The 21235-nt window shown below is 38.8% G+C and overlaps 1 protein-coding gene across 1 annotated transcript in view; it reads left to right on the top strand.

The window, feature by feature from the left end:
* Nucleotides 1–19655, top strand: part of LOC108898988 (LIM homeobox transcription factor 1-beta) — a 51748-nt gene extending 32093 nt beyond the window's left edge. The window contains exons 3-8 of the mRNA XM_018699181.2: nt 7720–7952; nt 8164–8336; nt 9790–9867; nt 15032–15098; nt 17152–17319; nt 18461–19655. Of these exons, the coding sequence (XP_018554697.1) occupies nt 7720–7952; nt 8164–8336; nt 9790–9867; nt 15032–15098; nt 17152–17319; nt 18461–18618 (877 nt within the window). The 3' untranslated portion in view covers nt 18619–19655. The remainder of the gene's footprint in view (nt 1–7719; nt 7953–8163; nt 8337–9789; nt 9868–15031; nt 15099–17151; nt 17320–18460) is intronic.
* The last annotated feature ends 1580 nt before the right edge of the window (nt 19656–21235 follow it).

Below are 21235 nucleotides of genomic sequence, written 5' to 3'. Positions count from 1 at the left end.
TTTTTTTTGTCACATCTGATCCTCAGGGTTTCATTGACCACAAACATACTCTGAGTGTCAGTATTTGCTTTAAACACAGCCTTGATGCTACATTTATAGCTTTGTCAATTATTGTAATTCATCATTCATAGATGTTTTGTGTTATTTTGTCCTGAGTGGTTTTCAGTTTGCTTCTCATTCTGTATGTCCTCTGATCAGCCTAAGAGCATTTGTTGTTGAATTATTTTGCACTAAAACCTTTTGCATAAAAACCATGCAGCTGACCCACCAACCCAGTCTCATAGAATTTGTATTTATATTCAAATAAACTACAACAGCAAATACATTTTGTAGGAAATATAACTGTGACAGCATTACATTTCCTATTAATATAATGAGGATATATTGTTAATTTACATATTTGGCAAGTCACAAATATGTTGATATTGAACATATTAATAAAATACTCACAGACAATGTGTATGTTTTCCTCCAAAATATCTGACCTTATAGTAAAATATTCACCCTGTAGTGTATATAGCATTATTAAACTTTTTTATGGTTCTGTCACAGACTGTCACAGCTCTTGGTTAAGGTCAGGGGAAAATCTTGGTTGTGTTTAATGTGGAACTAGAATTACCACCTTGCAATTGTACGCCTCTGCCAACCAGTTCAGTTGCAGGAAATATGGTCACAATCTCCTTCTCTGTTCCTGAGTTATGGTGTTGAATAATGGCCAGAAATGTGTTTTTCCAGAACATTATGATGTCACATTGACTTTGACCTTTGACAGTTTCAGTATGAAAAGACACCACTTCATAATGTATGCATGAATTCTTAAGTCATGGCCAAAAACATATTTTGTGAGGTAACAGTGACTCTGACCTTTGACCACAAACTCTGAAGTCACAGTGACCTTGACTTATAATCAGTCAATCAGTCTAAACCATTCCTGTCTTCCAAGAATCTGGAATTTGTTATTCACGCTTCCACGTCCAGTGGAATTGATTTATTTTAATTGATTTCAAATTTTATTGATTACTTATAAAGCTGTGAGAGGACTTTCCCCAAGTTATATTTCTAATCTTCTATTGCCTCATGTCCTGTCTCACTCCCTGAGATCTTCAAGTGCCTCTGATCTCTTTGTTCCAAAGTCTAGACTCAAACATAAAATTAATAGGGCCCAAAGACTTTGGAATGAATTTCCCCAAGTATATCAGAGCTGCAAACTGTTGTTGTTAAAAAAAAAAAAAAAAACTCCAATAATGAAAAGCTGAACTCTTTTAGATGAATGTAGAAATCAACGACCACTCTTGAGGTCAACAAACTGAAATCTTTAATTTTGTCTCAATTTACCCTATAATATTTTACAGTTCTTTTCAGGAAACCTGTAGGGCAATAGGACAGGATATTATTTGTCCTGTTAAGGAATTCATTTGTTGGGCCTTTCCTCTTCATACTGTGAATGAAATGCATTTCTGTAGCACTTTTCTAGTCAGTCACTCTAAGCACTGTACAATCTGTACTAAGAGGGAATTTGCACTGTCTAAACATTAAGTTGAGGGATTTTTTGATTGATCTGGGTGCTATCCACCTATAAGGTGATCTAAAGCCTGCAAATGCCAAAAAAGTACTGGTCCGAGCACTGAGCTTTATAAAAGCACACAGGGCTGTTATGGCCAATGTATAGTCATCAATACTAACTGTGACAGCTGATGCTGGGAATAAAGAGGTGACATTCAAAACCAGAGAGAATAAAGTCCAAATGGGCCAACAAATCTGGAAAAGCTCAAGAAGGAACCCAAAAGTCAGGTAACAGGTAACAGGACAGAACACTGAGAAAGCAGACAAAAACTGTATTTAAAGTAGTTCAAATGTAGCTTAACCTCCAGCAGCTACAACAATAACATGCTAATTGAGTAACCAGGCAAGAAGGGCCTAGGTAACATGCCACTTACACACTGATGCTTCAGTATTAATAAACTAATGATACCATATAAACTTAGCACAAAAAGTAAGGAAATTTGTGTTTGGTAGATTATTTCTTTGTTGTAACAATGCTTCTTGGCAATAAATCTTACACCGTTGGAAAGCCTGTTTATTACCCTTTTAGATGGTGCCACAGTTGTAAGGACCATGCATTTGTGGGATGAGCAGCAGAGCTGAGTATGTGGGGTGCGCTCATGAAAAATTTTGAATGAAAAATCTTCTCTGCCAACGCTAAACAGCTTATTCTGCCATTGACTCTTGTTTGGTATTTGGTGGATTGGATGATTGAAGTTTGAAGAAACAATTTGGCAATTTAACAATTTATTCATTTAACAAACAAGAGCCTCAGTAGCATGTGGAAGAACCATACACAGCCACAAGAGCCTGGCACCTACTCCTCATGCTGGTCACTAGCCTGGCACCCAATTCTTCAACCAGCATTTGTCACAAGTCAGCCAATGTGGTTGTGTTGGTCACTCTGGCACGAACAGCATGCCCAAGCTGATCCCACACGTGTTCACTGGGGTTGAGGTCAGGACTGCTGGCAGGCCATTCCATCGCTCCACTCCCAAATTCTCAAAGTAGTCTCTGATGCTGATGAGGTGTTGAGGTGTTGTCATCTTGTCTTGTTCCTCCACATGTTCAGGTTCCAGTGCACGTGTTGCAGACACCAGCACAAACAGGCCTGAATGGTGAAGGGCAGTCATGGCAGGCCTTATGGCAGCCCTATGAGACCAGAGATAGGCTGCATGCAGTCTGTTCTGGATTGTCTGGGCAGAAAGCCGTCGGCCATATTGTCCTGCAAACCTTGACTGCAAATCTGTAGAGGACAACCTATGGTACCTAAGTGCTGACAGGGTGAGGAAACAGTCTTCTCGGGGTGTTGTCTTCTTGGGATGCCCACTTCACGGCCTGTCTCTGACATCCCCCCTTATATGGAACTTGGCCTTCAGTTTGGAGATGGTACTAAGGCTCACTCCAAACAATGCCGCAACTTGGTTTTGCAGAGCACATGCTCACAGGTACTGCCATTCAGGTGCCAATCAGGCACCTGATTGGCACCTGAATAGCAGTACCTGGGGGTACCAGAAGCTCAAAACAAGAGTCAATAGCAACAGCAATATAAGCTGTTTGGCATTGGCAGAGAAGATTTGGCAAATTTTTCATGGGCACAACCCACATACTCAGCTCTGCTGCTCATCCCACAAATGCATGTTACTGTGACACCATTCAAAAGGGTAATAAACAGGCTTTCCAACAGTATAAGATTTATTGCCAAGAAGCATTGTTACAACAAAGAAATAATGTACCGAACACAAATTTCCTTACTTTCTGTGTTAACTTTATAAGTTTATACTGGTTTGATCCCTTTGATGGTTTGATCCACTTTTACTTCAATAATTTAATACTTATGTACTTTAACTTAAGTAGGATTTTTCATGCAGGAATCTTACTTTTTCTTCCTACTATTTTTACATTGCTATATTGGTACTTTAAGCACAGGGTCTGAATACTTAATCCATCCTTGTGAAAAAGTGATGGTTTGAGAATGTTTTTAGAAATGTATTAAAATTTAAAACTGACCAGTCAGAACCTTTGCTGTGGCATTCCAAAATGAGTCTGGCACATCCTGTTTGCGTACATTTTTCTTTAGAAGTTGGAGTTCACCTGTAGCAAATTTAATTGACTGGACAGTGTTGAGAAAGGCACATGCCTCTGTGTATAAGGGTAGAGTTTGAGTTCAACAAACTGCATTTAATGAACTCTGAGAGCATGAGGAAAATGATTCTTTGATCTCTTAAGTATCAATGGTGAGGGATGGTGGTGGCAGCATCATGCTATAAGGGGCTTCTTAGCAGCATGGACAGGGTCTGACCAGAATTGAAGGAAGGATGAATGAAGCCAATGGAGGTTTTCAAGAAAACTTGCTTCACAGTATGTGACTTTCAACACAACAATGACCCAAAGGATACAGCAAAGAAGAAGCTGGAGTGTCTTCAGGACAAATGGTCCAGCCAAAGCCCAGACTTAAACCCCATAGAACATCTGTGGAGAGACAATTCACAAATGCTTTCCATCCATTCTGATGGAGTTTGAAATCTGCAAGGAAGGATGGGTGAAACATATCTTGGTGTACAAAGCTTGTAGAGACTTACCAGAGAGACTGACCATCCCAATCTGCTCAATAAGATTAGGATCTGGGGAGTTTGGAGACCAGGTCAGCACCTTGGGTTCAAGGTAGTAGTTCACAGTCACTGATAGCTACCAAAACGTGACTGTCTCTGTCTCCTGTAATCTCTTTCACTTCTCCCCACTGGCCTGCGTGTCACTGTGTAAATGTTAGTTTCTGGGTAGACAGACTGAGAGACAGAGGTTAAAAGAGAAGATAGAAGGAGGTGGACAATATAAAGGAAAAGCTGTTGAATAAAGAAGAGTAGTCAGAGGAGGAGGAGTGCAGCTGTTCAAACACTGAGCGTCTCTGTACCTGCCTCATATCTACCTCCTTTCTTTAACCCAATTTCCAGATTCAACATTCTGCCTAGTACTGCTCATGGTGGGAATTGTTGGGTCTCTCTCTGAAAATATAATAATAATATAATATTATAAAGGTATGTTCTATATAAAAAGTGACTTGAGGTAACCTCTGTTGTGATTCTGTGCTATATAAATGAAACTGACTTCCTTTGCTGCTTTCTGATTGTACACCACCACCTACACCAAAGTGTAAAATAGCTTCCTGCTACTTTACTCATAAAATATAAAACTCAGACAGTGAACTGCAAGTTACTATAAAGCTTCATAGAGGTGAGGGGAGCTGCAGTCATTAGATAATTCACATATCTAATGACTGCAGTAGTTTTCACATCACACAAATTGATTAGGATTATTGTTGATATTAAAAAAGTGAATTGTCTCAATAATTATTAATTATTTGTTATAGGCAGTTTATTATTATTATTATTATTAATAATAATAATAATAATATTAATAATAATAACAACAACAATAATAATAAGAATTATAAGAAAGCAGTGCACATGACCAGAATATTTGAAAGAAAGGCTGACAAAGAAAAGCTGGCAGATGGATTACATAATAATGTAATACTAATAACAGCCTTAAATATGCTGATTGTATAAATGTTCCCAAGTGGACAAAAGCTTTTGAGTGTTACAATTCCTAGGTCAAACTGTGTATTTTAGTTGCAAAAATGTGATCAATGTCAAATACTGGGTGAGGAGGTACAGAAAAGAAAGCATCTCTTAACTTAATAGAGCCCAACTCTGTTGCAAAACAGACAGACAGACACACACACACACAAATACTCCTCACACTATGAACACTTCCAAAAAGCTCTTCCTCCACACAAATCTCTTGCTCTCTTTTGTCTTTTGTTCCCTGTCTCTTTCTCTCTCCCAGGATTCTACTATTTCTCTCTGTCTCTGTCTCTCTCCCTGGGAAGTTTTCGCACTTTCATTCTGAGCTGTCAGGAGGAAGAATGTGTCTATAGAGATCTGTGCTGGCTGTGACTTTGGCTTCTTCTTGAGTCCCTTGGCTCCATTCATTGGTTGCTCTTCAGCTTGCAGTCATCATGTAGCCCTAATCCACACACAGCACGCTCTGTGAGTCCAAACAACAAAACTTCACTCTGAGTGCAGATGTTGAAAAGGATGCATTTAGACAATCCTTCTTAAGGAGGACCCAACACCTACAGCATCTCTAGGTCTGTGCAGTTATTTTTACTGCTTGGTGCAGTGATTGCATCTGATCATTGCCTTTCAGTGATTTACAACACACCAAATGGCCAGAAATGTGGTGGTGTGAAAGGAACTCTAATGCTCTGTTTTTGTGTAAATAAAGTGACTCTCTCCACGAAATTATGAAAATATATGACCAATCTACAAAAATAAAAAAGTTTTATAGGAAACATAACTGCAACCAGATTACGACTTAAACCAGACCAGGAACTCCCTAATCCCTAATTTGGGTATAACCATAACTATATAAAAAAAAGTTTATCTATGCTGCAGTGACTACAAGTGGATATTGTACTGCGAGGTCAGATATTTTGGTGAAAAACAAACTTGTTGTCTGTGAGCAATTTACTCATACATTCAGTATTAACATATTTCAATCAGGAGAGACTAAAAGAATGAAGAGATTGAGAGAAAGAAGTGAATGAGTATAAATTTATTGAGGACAAAGCAGACTTTGGTGCTTAGCACCCAGCAGGAAGATGATCACCACGGACAGCAGTCAAGTGTAGCCTGAGCTTCCCGTAGGCAGAGAACTTCCCCCGGAGCCTATAGACCTGGTGCTGGTGATGTGGGATAGAACCTGATGTAGGGAGGTCTTCATAGAGGGAACTTCGATCAGAGGGTAGATGGAGGTGCTGGGCGTCCACTTATGGGGTGGTGAAGGGGTGGAGGTGGGTCGTGTAGTTTCATTGCTGAAATGACAGCTGAAATGACAATAGAGAGAGAGAAAATTTTAAACTTTGACAGCTAACCGGTGATTGGCTCACAAGTCGAGCATGTCAGGTTGTGATTGGATGAAGACAGGAGTGAGTAAGAGGTGCTGATCAACAGTGGGAAACGGTGCGACAGATTTAACCCTCCCGTTGCCCTTCATATTCCATATATTTTTTTCTTCTTACTATTATTCAAAAACAAAAGATAACCGCTTCAGAATCACAAATGTCATGCACAACAACAAATCCTTCTACTACACACACACACACACACACACACACACACACACATACAAAGACACACTGTCGGCCACCAGGTCACCCGGTGGGTTAAAAGTTGTGCTGCTTTATTTGCCATAATCAGTTTTTTCCTAACCTTAACCATGCCATAGAAACCATGTGTAGCTAGTATTAGGAAATTATTTTAAAACAATGGCGCTGAATGTTTTAAAAAAACTTCAGCATTGAATCCTAATGCAGGAATTTGCAAAGGCATCTAATAGCCAGAGTTTTTGTCAGGCTAAGGGGTTATTTTTAGGGGATGGGGTTTTCTGCTGCCAACTGAGATAAATAATTTTGATACAGGAGTGAGGTGAATTCTATTGTTGTATGTATGGTGATGGTTTCCAGTCCCTGTTCTCTGCCAAAAAGCTATTATTTTTCATCTCTCTTTCCAAATACATCATGCTCATTCTAAATTTCTACATTGTTTCTCCTAAATGTGGTTTAATGTAACATTCTTGCCAGTGAGCTGTGCTTTCCTAAACATTTGGAATTGACAAATGGCTTATTTGATGTCATCTTTGACTAACAGCAACAACAAAAGAGTAATGGGCAAAAAAATCAAGCATCTTGAATTTGTTGAATTTGTCAAAGTAGACCAGACCTAGAACATATTGGTTCAGTAATATTCCCTCATCTAATAGCGCCCACTTCCTTTTTTGTAGATCACATTTTGCTTCATCAGGTTGGTTGTGGGGAGCGGTTGGAAAATTGTCCCTATTCTTTCCATCTGAACCAATCCTTTGAGCAGGCCCCATGTGGGCCCATTACAACATCAAAAAGCCTTTCAAATGCACAGAGAGCTTGAAAGGGTTAAAATGAGTGCTAAGTAATAGCTCATTAATTTAGCCTAAACACATCTGGCTTCTTTTTTGGTTTCTGACTTTACTGTGACTGTGTGGAGGTGAAGTTACAGCATATAGTAATGACTTTTGAGCATTTCCCCATACAGTATATTTCACACTGTTAACACTCCTCTCTCATTTGTGTGTTCTCAGGTTATTCGCAACTAAGTGCAGCGGCTGTCTGGACACGATAGCGCCCACAGAGTTTGTAATGCGAGCTCTGGAGAGTGTTTACCACCTCAGCTGCTTCTACTGCTGTGTCTGTGAGCGCCAGCTGTGCAAAGGAGACGAGTTTGTTTTGAAAGACGGTCAGCTGCTGTGCAAGAATGACTATGAGAGGGAAAGAGACTTGCTCAGCAAAGTCAGTCCAGACAACTCTGACTCAGGTAACACTTGGGATTCTATAATAGACAATTACTATCAACACATTCAATTAATTACTTAATATAAGAGTTGAAGATTGGTCTCATTCCAGTTGAATTGTACCTTCCCTCAGTGCAGAAAAGGAGAATTTGCATGCAAACAAATATTGCAGTCAAGTCAAATCTGCAGTAAAATAAAAGGATTTTGTGTCTGTTTCTTGGTGTCTGGTGACAGAGAAGAGTGAGGATGGTCTGAATATAAAGTCAGACAAGTGCTCTGCAGCAGGGAAAGGCAGCAATGACAGCAAAGACTCTCGCAGGCCAAAACGGCCACGCACCATTCTTACCACCCAGCAGAGAAGAGCCTTCAAAGCCTCCTTCGAGGTCTCCTCCAAACCCTGCAGAAAGGTAAGGGTTGAGTATAGTGAGATATTTTATTTATACATTACTTATTACATCCTGAAGCTTTGCTTGATCGCCAGATTGGAACTATTCTGTTTGTGTTCTGTCATTCATTTCTTGAAATCAGGAAATCGGATTGAAAGTGATCAATCCATCATAGTGAGTCATCCATCATAGAAATTTACTGTTTGATGTTAGGATTGAATTTTAGTTCAGCAGTTTAACAGACTAAAGAAAGAAACTAGAATCCTGCCTCCACCTATATGCCTCCATCACCCACTCCAACTGCAATTAATTAGTGTGAGAAATCTTAAGTTATGTTATTTATTGTGAGGTGACCTTGACCTTTGACCTCCAACCACCAGAATGTTCCTCTGCTCTATTGTGACACAAGAATGGAATGTACAGATAACTTAAGATCATAATGCCTCTATCCACGACCATTTCCAGCACAGAGGCATAAAAAGATATTAGGATGTTTGGAGGGCAAAAATGGGAAAACATTAGCTTTAAAACCATTTCAGTGGGAAGAAGCATAAATTATTTCAAGTCTTTCCCCTCTATGTCTGTGTCCTCTGTGCTCTTTCTTTCAGCTTCTTCTCTTCTCTCTCCTCTTCTGTATCTTCTTTCCATAACCATTCTTTCTGTTCATGTTTCTCTCTGTTTTTTATTCTTTGGATCTCTCTCCAACTGCCTGTCCCTCTCTCTCTGACCCCTCACTTGTCCCCTGCCAAAGTGTATTAAAAAGAATTTAGTCAAATTAATTTACCTTCTCTATTTCACCTTGGGTTTGAGTTTGTATCCTATGAGATTTTAATTATAGAAATATGTCTCAAACATTATATAAATGTGAACAAAATGTGTTCATATTATACAATAATTAACAGCTATAATATTTGTGTTGTTGTTAAATTAAGCTATATTCACTATAATTACCAAAGATCATATATCTCTGTGGTAATTAGGCCAACAGTGTTCGAGTCGTGTTCGTGTAATCGAGTCAGTTTCATTTTGTATTGAACAGCACGGTGACATAATGCTAATCATCATGATGGACAGCCTCTGTTTAATGTAGCATGACCACTGACATATTTGTCAGATGATGTGTGGGGATGAATGGAGCTGAGCCACAAACAGTCACTGAAATGTATTAAGTTATGTATGTTAGTTAGCTGTATCACGCTTCAGCGGGTTGTCTGTTAACAAGACGCTTTACTGTATATTTGCCTCAATTCAGTAAAACCAGGTTGTGCTGAGACAGACTTACCAAACACCATCACAACTTGTTTACAGAAATACAAGATGTTTATGTAATGCCCTGTAAATACCTCTCTCAGATTCATAGAAATGGGTGTCTGATTACATAATGACTGTCTCACATTTGGGAAATATGCATTATGCACACATTATGTTAGTGTATAAAAATGGCTGATGAGTGTGACTGTGCTGCCATTTGCAGGTGAGGGAGACCCTGGCTGCAGAGACAGGACTCAGTGTTCGTGTGGTCCAGGTCTGGTTCCAGAACCAGAGAGCTAAGGTCAGTATAGCAGTACACCAAAAATACTGTTGCTATCAACATGCATGGTATACATGAATAATGCTTTACTCACATCATGCGAGATGGAATCAGCAAAGCTAACAAAATTTTGTCTTCAACTGACTCTGTCTGTCATGTGACCCTCACCTTGCCACATTGTAGTCACCACATTTGTTAGATACAGTCACAGTGCAGGCAGACTTGATGTCATTATCTAGATCACATGTGAAAATGGGATCTCAGAACTTCTTAATTGTCTAAACTGTCACAGGCAGGGCAGACCTACGTGCAGACAAACAGGCATGCTGGTGCAGTGAAATGACTTAAATACAAATAAATGATGAAGAGCACCATTTACAGGCAGACTGTTGAACAGACAGGCAGGCAGGCTTTCAACAGCAGACAGCAGGTAACTAAATACAGGTAACAGGCAAGGGAAGCAGGATGAGAGTCCGCAGCATGAACGCCAAAAATGGAAACATACTGAGTAACGAACAAACAAAAACTGACAACGAAAAAAAGGCTGGTATACATACAGGGGAGAAAATGAGGGGAGGAACAGGGCACAGGAAGAACATGTAAACTCGTAGAAAAGCCCCAGGTGAACCAGCATTGAGACCTGGAACCTTCTTAGTGTGAGGTGACAGTGCTAGCCACTGCATTAAGCTTGAAACCTGAATACCCATTAGTAGTCAATTTTTTGTCCAAAAGTATAAAGGTTATATGTGCTTGACATGTATGGCAGCACACCAGAAAAAGAAAAATGGATCACTATCATGTTATAATGTGAAAATTGTATTTTCATGACAAGATATTTTCACATTATTACAAGATACAAACGTATTTCATTATGGCAATATTTCTATTGTTGAAATGTGAAAATCTCATTAATAAGGTAAGTCAGCTGTGTGCTTGACACATCATCAAATGACCAAAAAACACTGTTGAAACAACATAAAGAACCATAACATTACTGACATGCAACAACTTTAATGATTTAAAAAACTATTTAACTTAAACTGTCTATAAGCACATTATCTCAGTTCCACCCACTTTCTCCCCAACATCATACAGTATCATTGTGGATGGTCACAAGATAAAAATGTCCAATCTGTTCCACTAACCAGTTATTTCATTTATTACACATTATTGAAAAGTCATAACTATATTCTGTCAGCTGATTGTTCCTGGCTGTCACTCAGGGAAACTCTCTCACTGAGGAAGAGGAGCTAGTGAGTCTGTAATATCTGTTTATTAATAGTCAATCATAATTTCCACATTTTTGTCTGTTAATTTAAGATTATTTATTCATACTGAAATAATCATTGAATGTGTCATCATATCTTTTAATAAATATCTGTAAAATAATTATCTTCTTTTGACACATTGAATGATAAATAAAAAAAATAGTTAAGCATTGCGTAAAAAACACTCAAAATACATATATTTTGCTGTTGATATCATCTGTTTTTAAATCATTGGCATGTAGATAAAGACCTTTCCCCCATGATTTTACCAAATATTATTTGTAATTTAACAAAACAGAGAAAAAAATCTGTTTTTTTTTTTAATCTTGCAGTTATTGTTATTTTATTGAATATTGTTATTTTTTTAGTTTTTAGTGCAGTTTTGGGGATATGGTCAATGGTGTGTCTCAAAGCTGTCTGAATAACCTTAACTTAAAGAAGACAAGCTAAAAGAAGGCCTACAAACAACATTTTAAAGATATGTGCAGTAATTCTATTACTCTATTACCGCTATTCTGTTCTTACTTCCATGTAAATCCTATGGGATCTATCAGTTGAAAACCTTAATATCTTATAGTCCTCATACAGAATCAGACCTGAAATATTTCTTGCAAACTCAGTAAATTAATGGATTTTATCCATTTTTATATATAATACTCTTGGTCTAGTCCTCACAGCTCTGATTAATGAGAACTTCCATTGCATTCTAATCTGTATGTCCAAATCAGATTTTTTTTAAAAAACCTTAGTGTCAGCCAAAGAGGTCCACTCCCTGGTTCACAGACGACACACATGCTCTGAAGCAGGCCTGTCGGAAATTAGAGCGCAAATGGCGCAAATCTAAATCAGAAGCTCTGTATCTCCAGTGGCACCAGGGTGTTCTGGAATATAAGCATGCACTGTCTACTGCCAGAGCAGCATATTTTTCAAATTTAATCAATAGCAATAAACATAATCCTAGATTTATTTTTGACACTGTAGCTAAACTCACTAAAAAGCAGCAGGCTCCTAGCTGCTCGCCCTTTACTGCCTGTGAGTTTCAGAATTTTTTCTGCAGTAAAATTGATGAGATTAGATTAAAAATCAGTTCAGTTTCTCCAGCATCTGCTGCAGAACCGGCTGTGCATCATACTGAGTCTCAGAGAGTTTCTGCTCTGATGAATTTTGACATTATATGTCTTGATTCATTATTTAAGATAGTACTAGCTTCTAAACCCACCACTTGCCTTTTTGACCCTTTACCGGGTAAACTTTCCAAAGATCTCTGGCCAGTCCTGGGCCCTGCAGTGCTGAATATTGTGAATCTATCGTTGACGACTGGCACTGTTCCTTCTAGCTTTAAAACAGCTGTGGTTAAACCTTTACTTAAGAAACCACACCTTGATCCTGGGTCTTTAGGTAACTATCGGCCTGTCTCAAATCTCCAATTCTTCTCTAAAATACTAGAAAAAGTGGTGTATCAGCAGCTTTCAGCTCATTTAGCTGATAATAATCTATTTGAACCGTATCAGTCTGCTTTTAGGGCCTTTCACTCTACTGAAACAGCACTTGCTAAAGTAGTAAATGATCTGCTACTCTCTTTAGATTCAGGTTCCACCTCTCTGCTCATATTACTTGATCTTAGTGCAGCCTTTGATACTGTAGACCACCGTATACTCATGGACCGACTGGAAAATAGATTTGGAATCTCTGGCCTGGCCCTCAACTGGTTAAAATCTTACTTATCTGACAGAACTCAGTGTGTCTCTTGTAATAACACTGTATCAGCCTTTTCTGATGTGAAATATGGAGTACCCCAGGGTTCTGTTCTTGGCCCCCTGCTTTTCTCTCTTTATATTTCTCCTCTTGGCCAAATTATTCGGAGTCATGGAATTAATTTTCACTGTTATGCTGATGATACCCAGCTATATGTGCCTATAAAGGCTGATAATGCCTCTCAAATTAGGGAACTAGAGATATGCTTGTCATCTGTTAAAAGCTGGATGTCTCAAAACTTCCTGCTTCTTAATTCAGACAAAACGGAAATGCTGGTTATTGGCCCAGCACGATATAGACACCAGTTCGATCATGTAACTATATCCCTTGACAACTGTGTTATCTCTCAAAGTACAACAGCCAAAAATCTGGGTGTCACACTTGATCGTACTCTTTCTTTCAATCAGCATATTAAAGACATTACAAAGACCACCTTTTTTCACCTACGCAATATAGCTAGGATTCAGTCTTTTCTTTCCATGGCAGACGCTGAAATTCTAGTCCATGCCTTTGTTTCTTCTAGACTGGATTATTGTAATGTTTTGCTTTCAGGACTACCGCGTGCTAGCACTAAAAGTCTGCAAATGCCAGAATGTCCAGAATGCTGCAGCTAGAATGCTGACCAGATCGAGAAGGTTTGACCATATTATCCCGGTTTTAGCCTCCCTTCACTGGCTCCCTATTCATGTTAGATCAGACTTTAAAGTTCTCTTAATGACTTATAAAATTCTAAATGGGCTAGCCCCCTTATACCTGTCTGATCTTCTTAACCCTTATATTCCCTCCCGTGCTCTGCGTTCTCAGAGTGCAGGGCTGCTGTCTGTCCCCAGAGTCAAAAAGAAGTCAGCAGGCTGCAGGGCCTTCTCCTATCAGGCCCCCTTCCTCTGGAACAACCTCCCTAGTGATATTAGACAGGCTGACTCAGTTGAGGGCCTTTAAATCCAAACTAAAAACTCATCTTTTTGCCTTAACTTTTAACTAGCACAATATTCTGGTTCCTATTTCAGGATACCAATTTTCCCTCGGCGGGTTGGGTCAGTCTCAATGCATCAGTTAAGATTAATAGTTAGTAAATGTTGTCCATGATGTCCTGCCGACGAGATTATTATCAACTGTCTTAATATCGCTGCATCACTTTAACTGTGTGTTCTTCCCTCAAGCACATTACTGCCCAGGCTGTGCTTCTCTCTCTCTCTCTGCTACTGTCTCTCACTGCAGGGTTCTGCCTCCAGAGCTGGAGAGTCTCCTGCTGCTCCCATGATCCATCTCAACCCATGATGCAACAATAATTAAACATTTACTAGTGTTATTGATAGTGTTAGTGCTATTAATGTACCATTGTTTGTCATTATTATTCCTTTAGCTGTAATAATAATTATTACTATTATTATTATTATTATTATTATTATTACTACTACTATTTACATTTTGACCTAGTCTGTGTATCTGCAATGTTGTCTTTCTCCTACCCTATTCCCCCACCCCCCTCTCTTTCTGTCTAAACCCAACCAGTCGAGGCAGATGGCCGCCCACCTTGAGTCTGGTTCTGCTCGAGGTTTCTGCCTCTTAAAAGGAAGTTTTTCCTTGCCACAGTCGCCTAGTGCTTGCTCATGGTGGGATCTGTTGGGTTTTTCTCTGTAAATCTTATAAGATAAAGAGTACGGTCTAGACCTGCTCTATATGTACAGTGCCTCGAGATAACTTCTGTTGTGAATTGGCGCTATATAAATAAAATTTGACTTGACTTGACTTGACAAAGCCATAGAAATGTTATTTGGGACTTTGGCCTTTGAGTTTCCATATGTGGGAGACAAAGATAGTGTCCAGGAGCTGTTAAAAAAGTTATGATGTCCCCCAGTTAAGTGGCACATACCCTAAGCTTTCTGCCTTTGAGCTTGTCTGGGCCAAGGTTTGTGCCTGGATTAATTTGTACAAGAGAGAAACCACTTTCCTCTTCTCCACTGTGAGTGGTGTAACATCATACAGCCCCACTGGTCCCTTCCTGGTAACCCTTTTTAGATTTCCTTCTTTCTCTAAATAATGTCATTGATTTATATTTGTCATATTTCATATTTTTTTCAGTTATCACAATAACTACTTAATAAATACTCAATAAGTGACTGTCAGCCGACAAGCTATTTACTGTGTTTATTTATTTACAGATGAAGAAGTTAGCCCGCAGACAGCAGCAACAGCAGGAGCAACACAACAGCCAAAGGCTAGGCCAAGGTGAGGATTTATCATCTGTGTGTGTATTTTCTGTACTGGTTAGATGGTTAGCTGTTTTCTCCTATGGTACAAAAAAAGCAGCACTGATGTCCATCTGCAACATGTAATCTGTCCGTTACAACTGTAATGATCGTGATTACTGAAAGCTAGGTAATTTATGAATTATTTGGAGAAACAGCTTGAAATATTAAATTTATTATAGGAAGAATAAACACAGAAGAGTCACTCAGCAAACATTCCCAGTTTTGTGGGCTTTAGCATGAGTCCTCTGCTGGTAAATATGAGTTTTTCCGACAGCAGGGCTATAAAATGGAAGCCATGATTCTCTCTGCAGCACAGCTCCTCATGGCTAGCAGGCTTATTGCAACTGTGGTCTCACAGCAGATATGAGCAGACAGTTTAGATAAGTGTCTCAGTGTTTTGGCAAGCACTGCCACTATCTGTTCAGGGACTTCCAGTGTGTCAATATTGGCATAGCAGCAGGGTTTATTATGGTGGAAGCTGCTGCTGTTAACCAAATGAGCAAAGCAAACCAGCAAATGGTTGTTTGAGTTGATGTTAGGATGAGATGAAGTCTCTTGGATCACTGGTGAAACATCTTCAAGATCAAACAGTCAGTCAATTATGAAAATGCATTTAGAATATACTGTATGCTTTTATGAGAAAGCATTTGATGTACAGCATTTATATTCTATATTTGTGTGTAGGGCTGTTTGAGAATCCTATTTTCTATTGCCTTTTCAGTAATACCGTAGACTAAATGGAATTACATATGCAGTTACTGCAATCATGCAGGCAAGAAGACCAATATATATTCATGGACAAATGAATAAACTAGAAATTAAACAACTGTTAAAACAATACATACAGCCAAGAAATCCTGATTCAGGCAACAAAGGCCCATCTATAGTTGCCATTTCATTTGTCTCTTTTTTACTTTTATTTTCACATATACCCCATTTACATGTAACCACGTGTGGCTTGGGTGGATCAGATAACTATCTGATATTCAATGAATAACAAATGCGCCTGAGAAGCATAAGAGAGGGGCCATGTGTTCCACTATCAAATTGGCAGCTGAGGTTACACTATAATTAAATTAGCTCTTTTCTTTCAGTCACTTATTGTGACATGTGCTGTCACACAGAACATGCAATCTGCTGATTGCTGATAATTCAGCCACTGAAAGATTTTAATGGGTCAGAGAGCACTGATCTGTATGGGTGAGTGAAGATAAGTGTATATATGAATTGTTGAATTTTAGCTAACTATCTTAACTGTTATTGTTGTACCTAAACTGCTAAACTATATGTTCTTCTTCCTCTGGAAATTTTAGGCAGCTTCAGATGTATTACCAATCTAGACTGGAGTAGGACCTACTCACTGTAGCTATGGAAAACAAGCTAGTGATTGTAGCTAGGGTACACATAAGTATCTATTATATAGATATGAGACATTTGAAATGACAAGTGTAAATGTCACATTCTATGTCAGACTGATGCATTTACACATTTTCAATCGACACCTTCTAATAGGTATAAACTACTGCTGCTGGTAGAGGGATTCAGAGAAAAACCTCCAATCAGTGACACTGAAGCAGCATTCTAGGGGAAAACTGTAATCAGCTACTCAGTACACATTATCCATTGAAAAGGTAATAATCTTTTACTAATTACACATAACACAAAAGTGGTGCACTTTAAAAAAGCTTTAAAAAGCTTATATCAATCTCTTCAGCATCATCCACTGAATCCATAGACACAAGACACATTTTCTTATACACTCCATGGTTGCCAATATATTAGCCGAAACATTTTGCAATATTTGTTGCTTTCTAGCTACATGCTGGTGCTATCACTTCCATTTTTTAATATGTGAAGCTATTCACCGGGCTAGTAGTCTTGATAGGTTGTGAGATATCCATCATGCTTCATCATGTTTTGCTTATTCCAAATGGAAAATCATTTCTATATCACAAATATAAGAAGACAATGTGTGTGATTATAGCTCAGAACTGCAACCCTGCTCTCACTTGTTGTTGCCATTTTTACAGAGGTGACATCAGGTTGTATGGAGAGCTTACTCAGCTCCATCTCAGGGCCTCTACCTCCAAACCAGCAGCAGCACCTGGTAACCATGGAGCACAACAGCTACAACACTGACCACTTTCAACAGGGTCTCACCCCACCACAAATGCCTGGTGATCACATGAACCCCTATGGTGAGTATCACTCTCTCCCTCTCTATAATCACTGTACCTGCATGTTTGGCACTGTGGTCTTTCTTTTATGTGCTCTCAGTATTGCAGAGTCTTGTTCATAGTGTTCTCCAGATGGAGACCTGTCAGTGTTTCCCAATTGTTATTGTTGTACTTAAACTGCTAAACTATAGTTTCTTAATCTGTAAATTTTTGGTAGTTACCAAACAGCTTCAGCTAGTGATTGAAGCTAGAGTGCACATGTACACAAGTACAAAAGTATCTATTATATGCATATAAGACACTTGAGTGTAAAGTGTAAATGTGACATTCTATGTGAGACGGATGCATTTACATATTTTCAGTCAACACATTTTAGAAACTACTGCTGCAGGTAGAGGGATTCAGAGAAAAACCTCCAGTCTATAGTATGAAATTGTCTGTTGTAAAGTGGTAGAGATGTGAAACTTGTTGAGATACTGTAAATAATTTGTCAAGGTGAACATCAAGTGATTTGAAAGAGATTATTTAAAGTGTCTTAAAGTGTCTATGCAACTACAAAACAATATTGTGACCTCCAAAAAAGTATGATGAACAACTAATCTTAACCCAGTTGATAATATTTTAAAGATATAGAATTCTTATCTAAACACATGGAGCAAACCACATGACCAACTGTTATGTACTGTTATATTCCAATGTTGGGTTTCTGGTTATTACAAAAGTTAATGTGATTTTGTAGTGAGGTTTTTGTACTTCTTTTGAGTATTTGGTTGTAAGGTCCACTGATCAATATTTAGTGTTTTTTTTTTCACCAATTAATGAAATTATCATATGTAATGTGAAAGAGGTGACAAACCTACAGACAAGTATCACTGAGGTTTTATGTTTGTTTGTTTTGTTTTTTTAGCCATATGGTTCAGTCTCACTTTCATCAACCCAAGTTTTTATATAGCAGTATATCAGGGTTGTGTATCTGTCAGCTTGTTGTGCCATTCAATTCCCAATAAAATCAGTTACTGCAGCCTTAAATGTAGATATTTGAGTTTGTGCTGCTAGGCACAGCTTCTCACATCTTAGCAGTGAAGCTAGTGAGTTAAAAATTTCAAATCCAACACCAAAGCAGTTGTGTTTGACTTCCCCATGACTTTTCTACTTTTACCAGGTACTGACTCCTTTGTCCACGACATTGACAGTGACACCTCTCTGACAAGTCTAAATGATTGCTTCATGGCCACTACAGATGTAGGCTCCTTCCAGGGTCAAGTAGGGAACCCCATCGACAGCCTGTACTCAATGCAGACCACCTACTTTGCCTCCTGAAACTCCAGCATTACAATCAGTCCCATCCCACCCACAACATCATCTCCCAGACCATAAACAGTAGGTACACAAAGGTGCAGACACAAGACATTCAGGTCACATGATTGTTCTGGAAGACATGGATCAGTAAGCAAGGACAAATGACTGCAGGAAAGACTCCGCCAAATATACCTGCCTGACCTCCAGCTGCCAAAGGAAAGGGAAGACTTGAAACTGAAACTGAAAACTGACCCCACTGGCGGTATTGAGGTTTGGTGCAGAACGTTTGCTTTTCAGCTGGGTTCACTTTGTTGGAAACAGCTGTCAGCATTTGTATAAATATAATAGCTGGAGTGCTTATTATGAAAAATGGCAAAGTTCAAGTATATCAAATATATCAAATATAGCTTTGGTGATGTCATTTTAGCCAACCACCAAGCTTTTCTGGTCTGCTAGACAATTGATTCAACCCAGTGGTGAATGTATACAGTGTACTATTGTATATGTAAATACTGTTCTTCCAAAACATCCAGTTTTGCATGTTAGGATGGATAACAATTTATTTATTTCCCACCAATGTGCTGGTATGCAATAAGTCATAAGTTTTTATTTAAAAAGATGATATGATCCCATTTTAATGTACAAAAAAACAATCACTGATTATTTTGATTCTGATATTTGTCATTGTATTTTTGTTGTTTCAATGAGTGTGTAAATTAGTAATACTTAGCTATTTATTTTTCCATCGAGGTCCTCGAGTGCATTTTAAATTTTCTAACTTGCCAAGTGTTCATACTTAAAATAAAAAAAAATGCATTCTCTTGAATTCTTGTCACGTTTTGTTGAGTTACATGACAAACACTAAAGAAGTATTGGCAGGCAAGTTCAATTAATCTGGTATTGATATATGTAAGCCATTCTAATCAAGAATAATGCGTATTCTGACAGTGACCAACAAGCTATGAATAGCAAGACTGACAAGCCACTCTGGCAGCTCTGTAAAGCTGTACTGACACAGCAGTCCTTTCAGTTAAATGATAATATCAGCATTGCTAATATACTCACAATGACAGTGTTAACATGTTAATATTCTATTCACCTTACTCCTGATTCTAGTGTGGTTTTTCTAAGAGTAAACATCAGTTCTAAGATGCAATGCTGTTCATGCAATACTTTGGTACAGATCAAAATATCTCTCAAAATATCAACTGCTGCCTGTTGAGAGTTGTAGCTTTGCTTGTGTTTTCCCCTTGTTTCTCTTGTTTCCCCTTCCCTCCTGTTCTATGTTTGTCCCCAGTTGGTATCCCTCGTCTGTTTGTGTGTGTATGTGTGTCTGGCTGGACGTGGCTGATGCACTTCCTCCTTGCCATCAAACCATCTGCACACCTGCCATTCATCATCACTGATTGCCATCTCCTCCTCCTGCAGTTTTTAAGCCTGGTCTATCTCTCTCCAGTCCCTGCTAGTTTGTTGCACTCCACCTGGGTATCTGTCCAGCTCCCTCAGTCATGTCCAGCCAAGTCTGCCTGTTCCCTGCTCTTTCTCCACCAGCCTCCACTCCCTTGAGTAGATCAAGGATCCTCCTATGCAGCCTATTCTTTTTTGCTCATTGTGTGTGACTAGTGTTTAATACCTTACTTTCTGTGTTGGAGTCTGTGTTGTGGGTCCAGCTTCGAAATCTTAACACTGCCAACTTTGCCATATAATTTGGTCCCCATAGGATAAATCAAAAACATGTTGATGAGCCCCTGAGCTGTCCATTATGAGCCACCATCATGGCAAAATTCCAATAGACCAACACTTAGGTCCTGTCTCAGATGTTGTTTGTGCCTCCATGAAATTGACCATGGACAAAGAATGAATTCTGTGACCTTTCCTCCGGCAATACCATAAAGCTGAAATTCCTGGTTGTATGCAAAAATAAAATCAAATTTACCATGAAATTCACTCAGCACCTTCAAAGGAAGAACTCTTTTCCTGACAGACAGGTGAACTAGGGAAACAGAAGTACTAAAGCTGACAGCAGAGAGAGTAGAGTCTTTCTCCTGGCAACCCTTCCATTTGTTCGGTCATGTTTTAATTGTACTGTCATGAACTTTAACATTTAACATGGTAACTGAGGCCTGTGGAGTCTGAGATGTTTGTTTTTTTTGCAGTTTCTCTGAGCATTGCATGGTCAGACCTGCTTGGTTGTCCACTCCTGGGAAGATTGGCAACTGTCTTGAATGTTTTCCACTTGTGAATAATCTTTCTCACTGTAGAATGATGGACTACTAATGTTTGGAAATGGCCTTATAACCTTTCCCAGGTTGATGGGCAGCAACAGTTGCTTGTCTAAATCACTGCTGATGTGTTCCCTCCTTGGCATTGTGTTAACACAGACCTGGATGCCAGCAAACTGTCAAAACTCCTACAGAAGTGCTCGTGCTTTCTGATGATCAATTAATCAAGGGCATTTGACCAGCAGCACCTGGCTGTTACTTACCCTCTTAATTCCTATGGAAGCAATAAGGGTGTTCTTAATTTTTCACATACTGCTTCTACATTTTGGCCTTGTTTTTTGTAAATAAATAATGATACAGTGTAATATGTCATGTGTTGTTGTTCTTGCTGAAGCTGAATTTACCTAATTTTAATA

The sequence above is a fragment of the Lates calcarifer genome, linkage group LG9 (genome assembly GCF_001640805.2).
Source record: "Lates calcarifer isolate ASB-BC8 linkage group LG9, TLL_Latcal_v3, whole genome shotgun sequence".
Lineage (NCBI taxonomy): Eukaryota > Metazoa > Chordata > Actinopteri > Centropomidae > Lates > Lates calcarifer.
The sequence above is the reverse complement of the archived record's forward strand: the minus strand, read 5'-3'. Positions and strand labels throughout refer to the sequence as shown.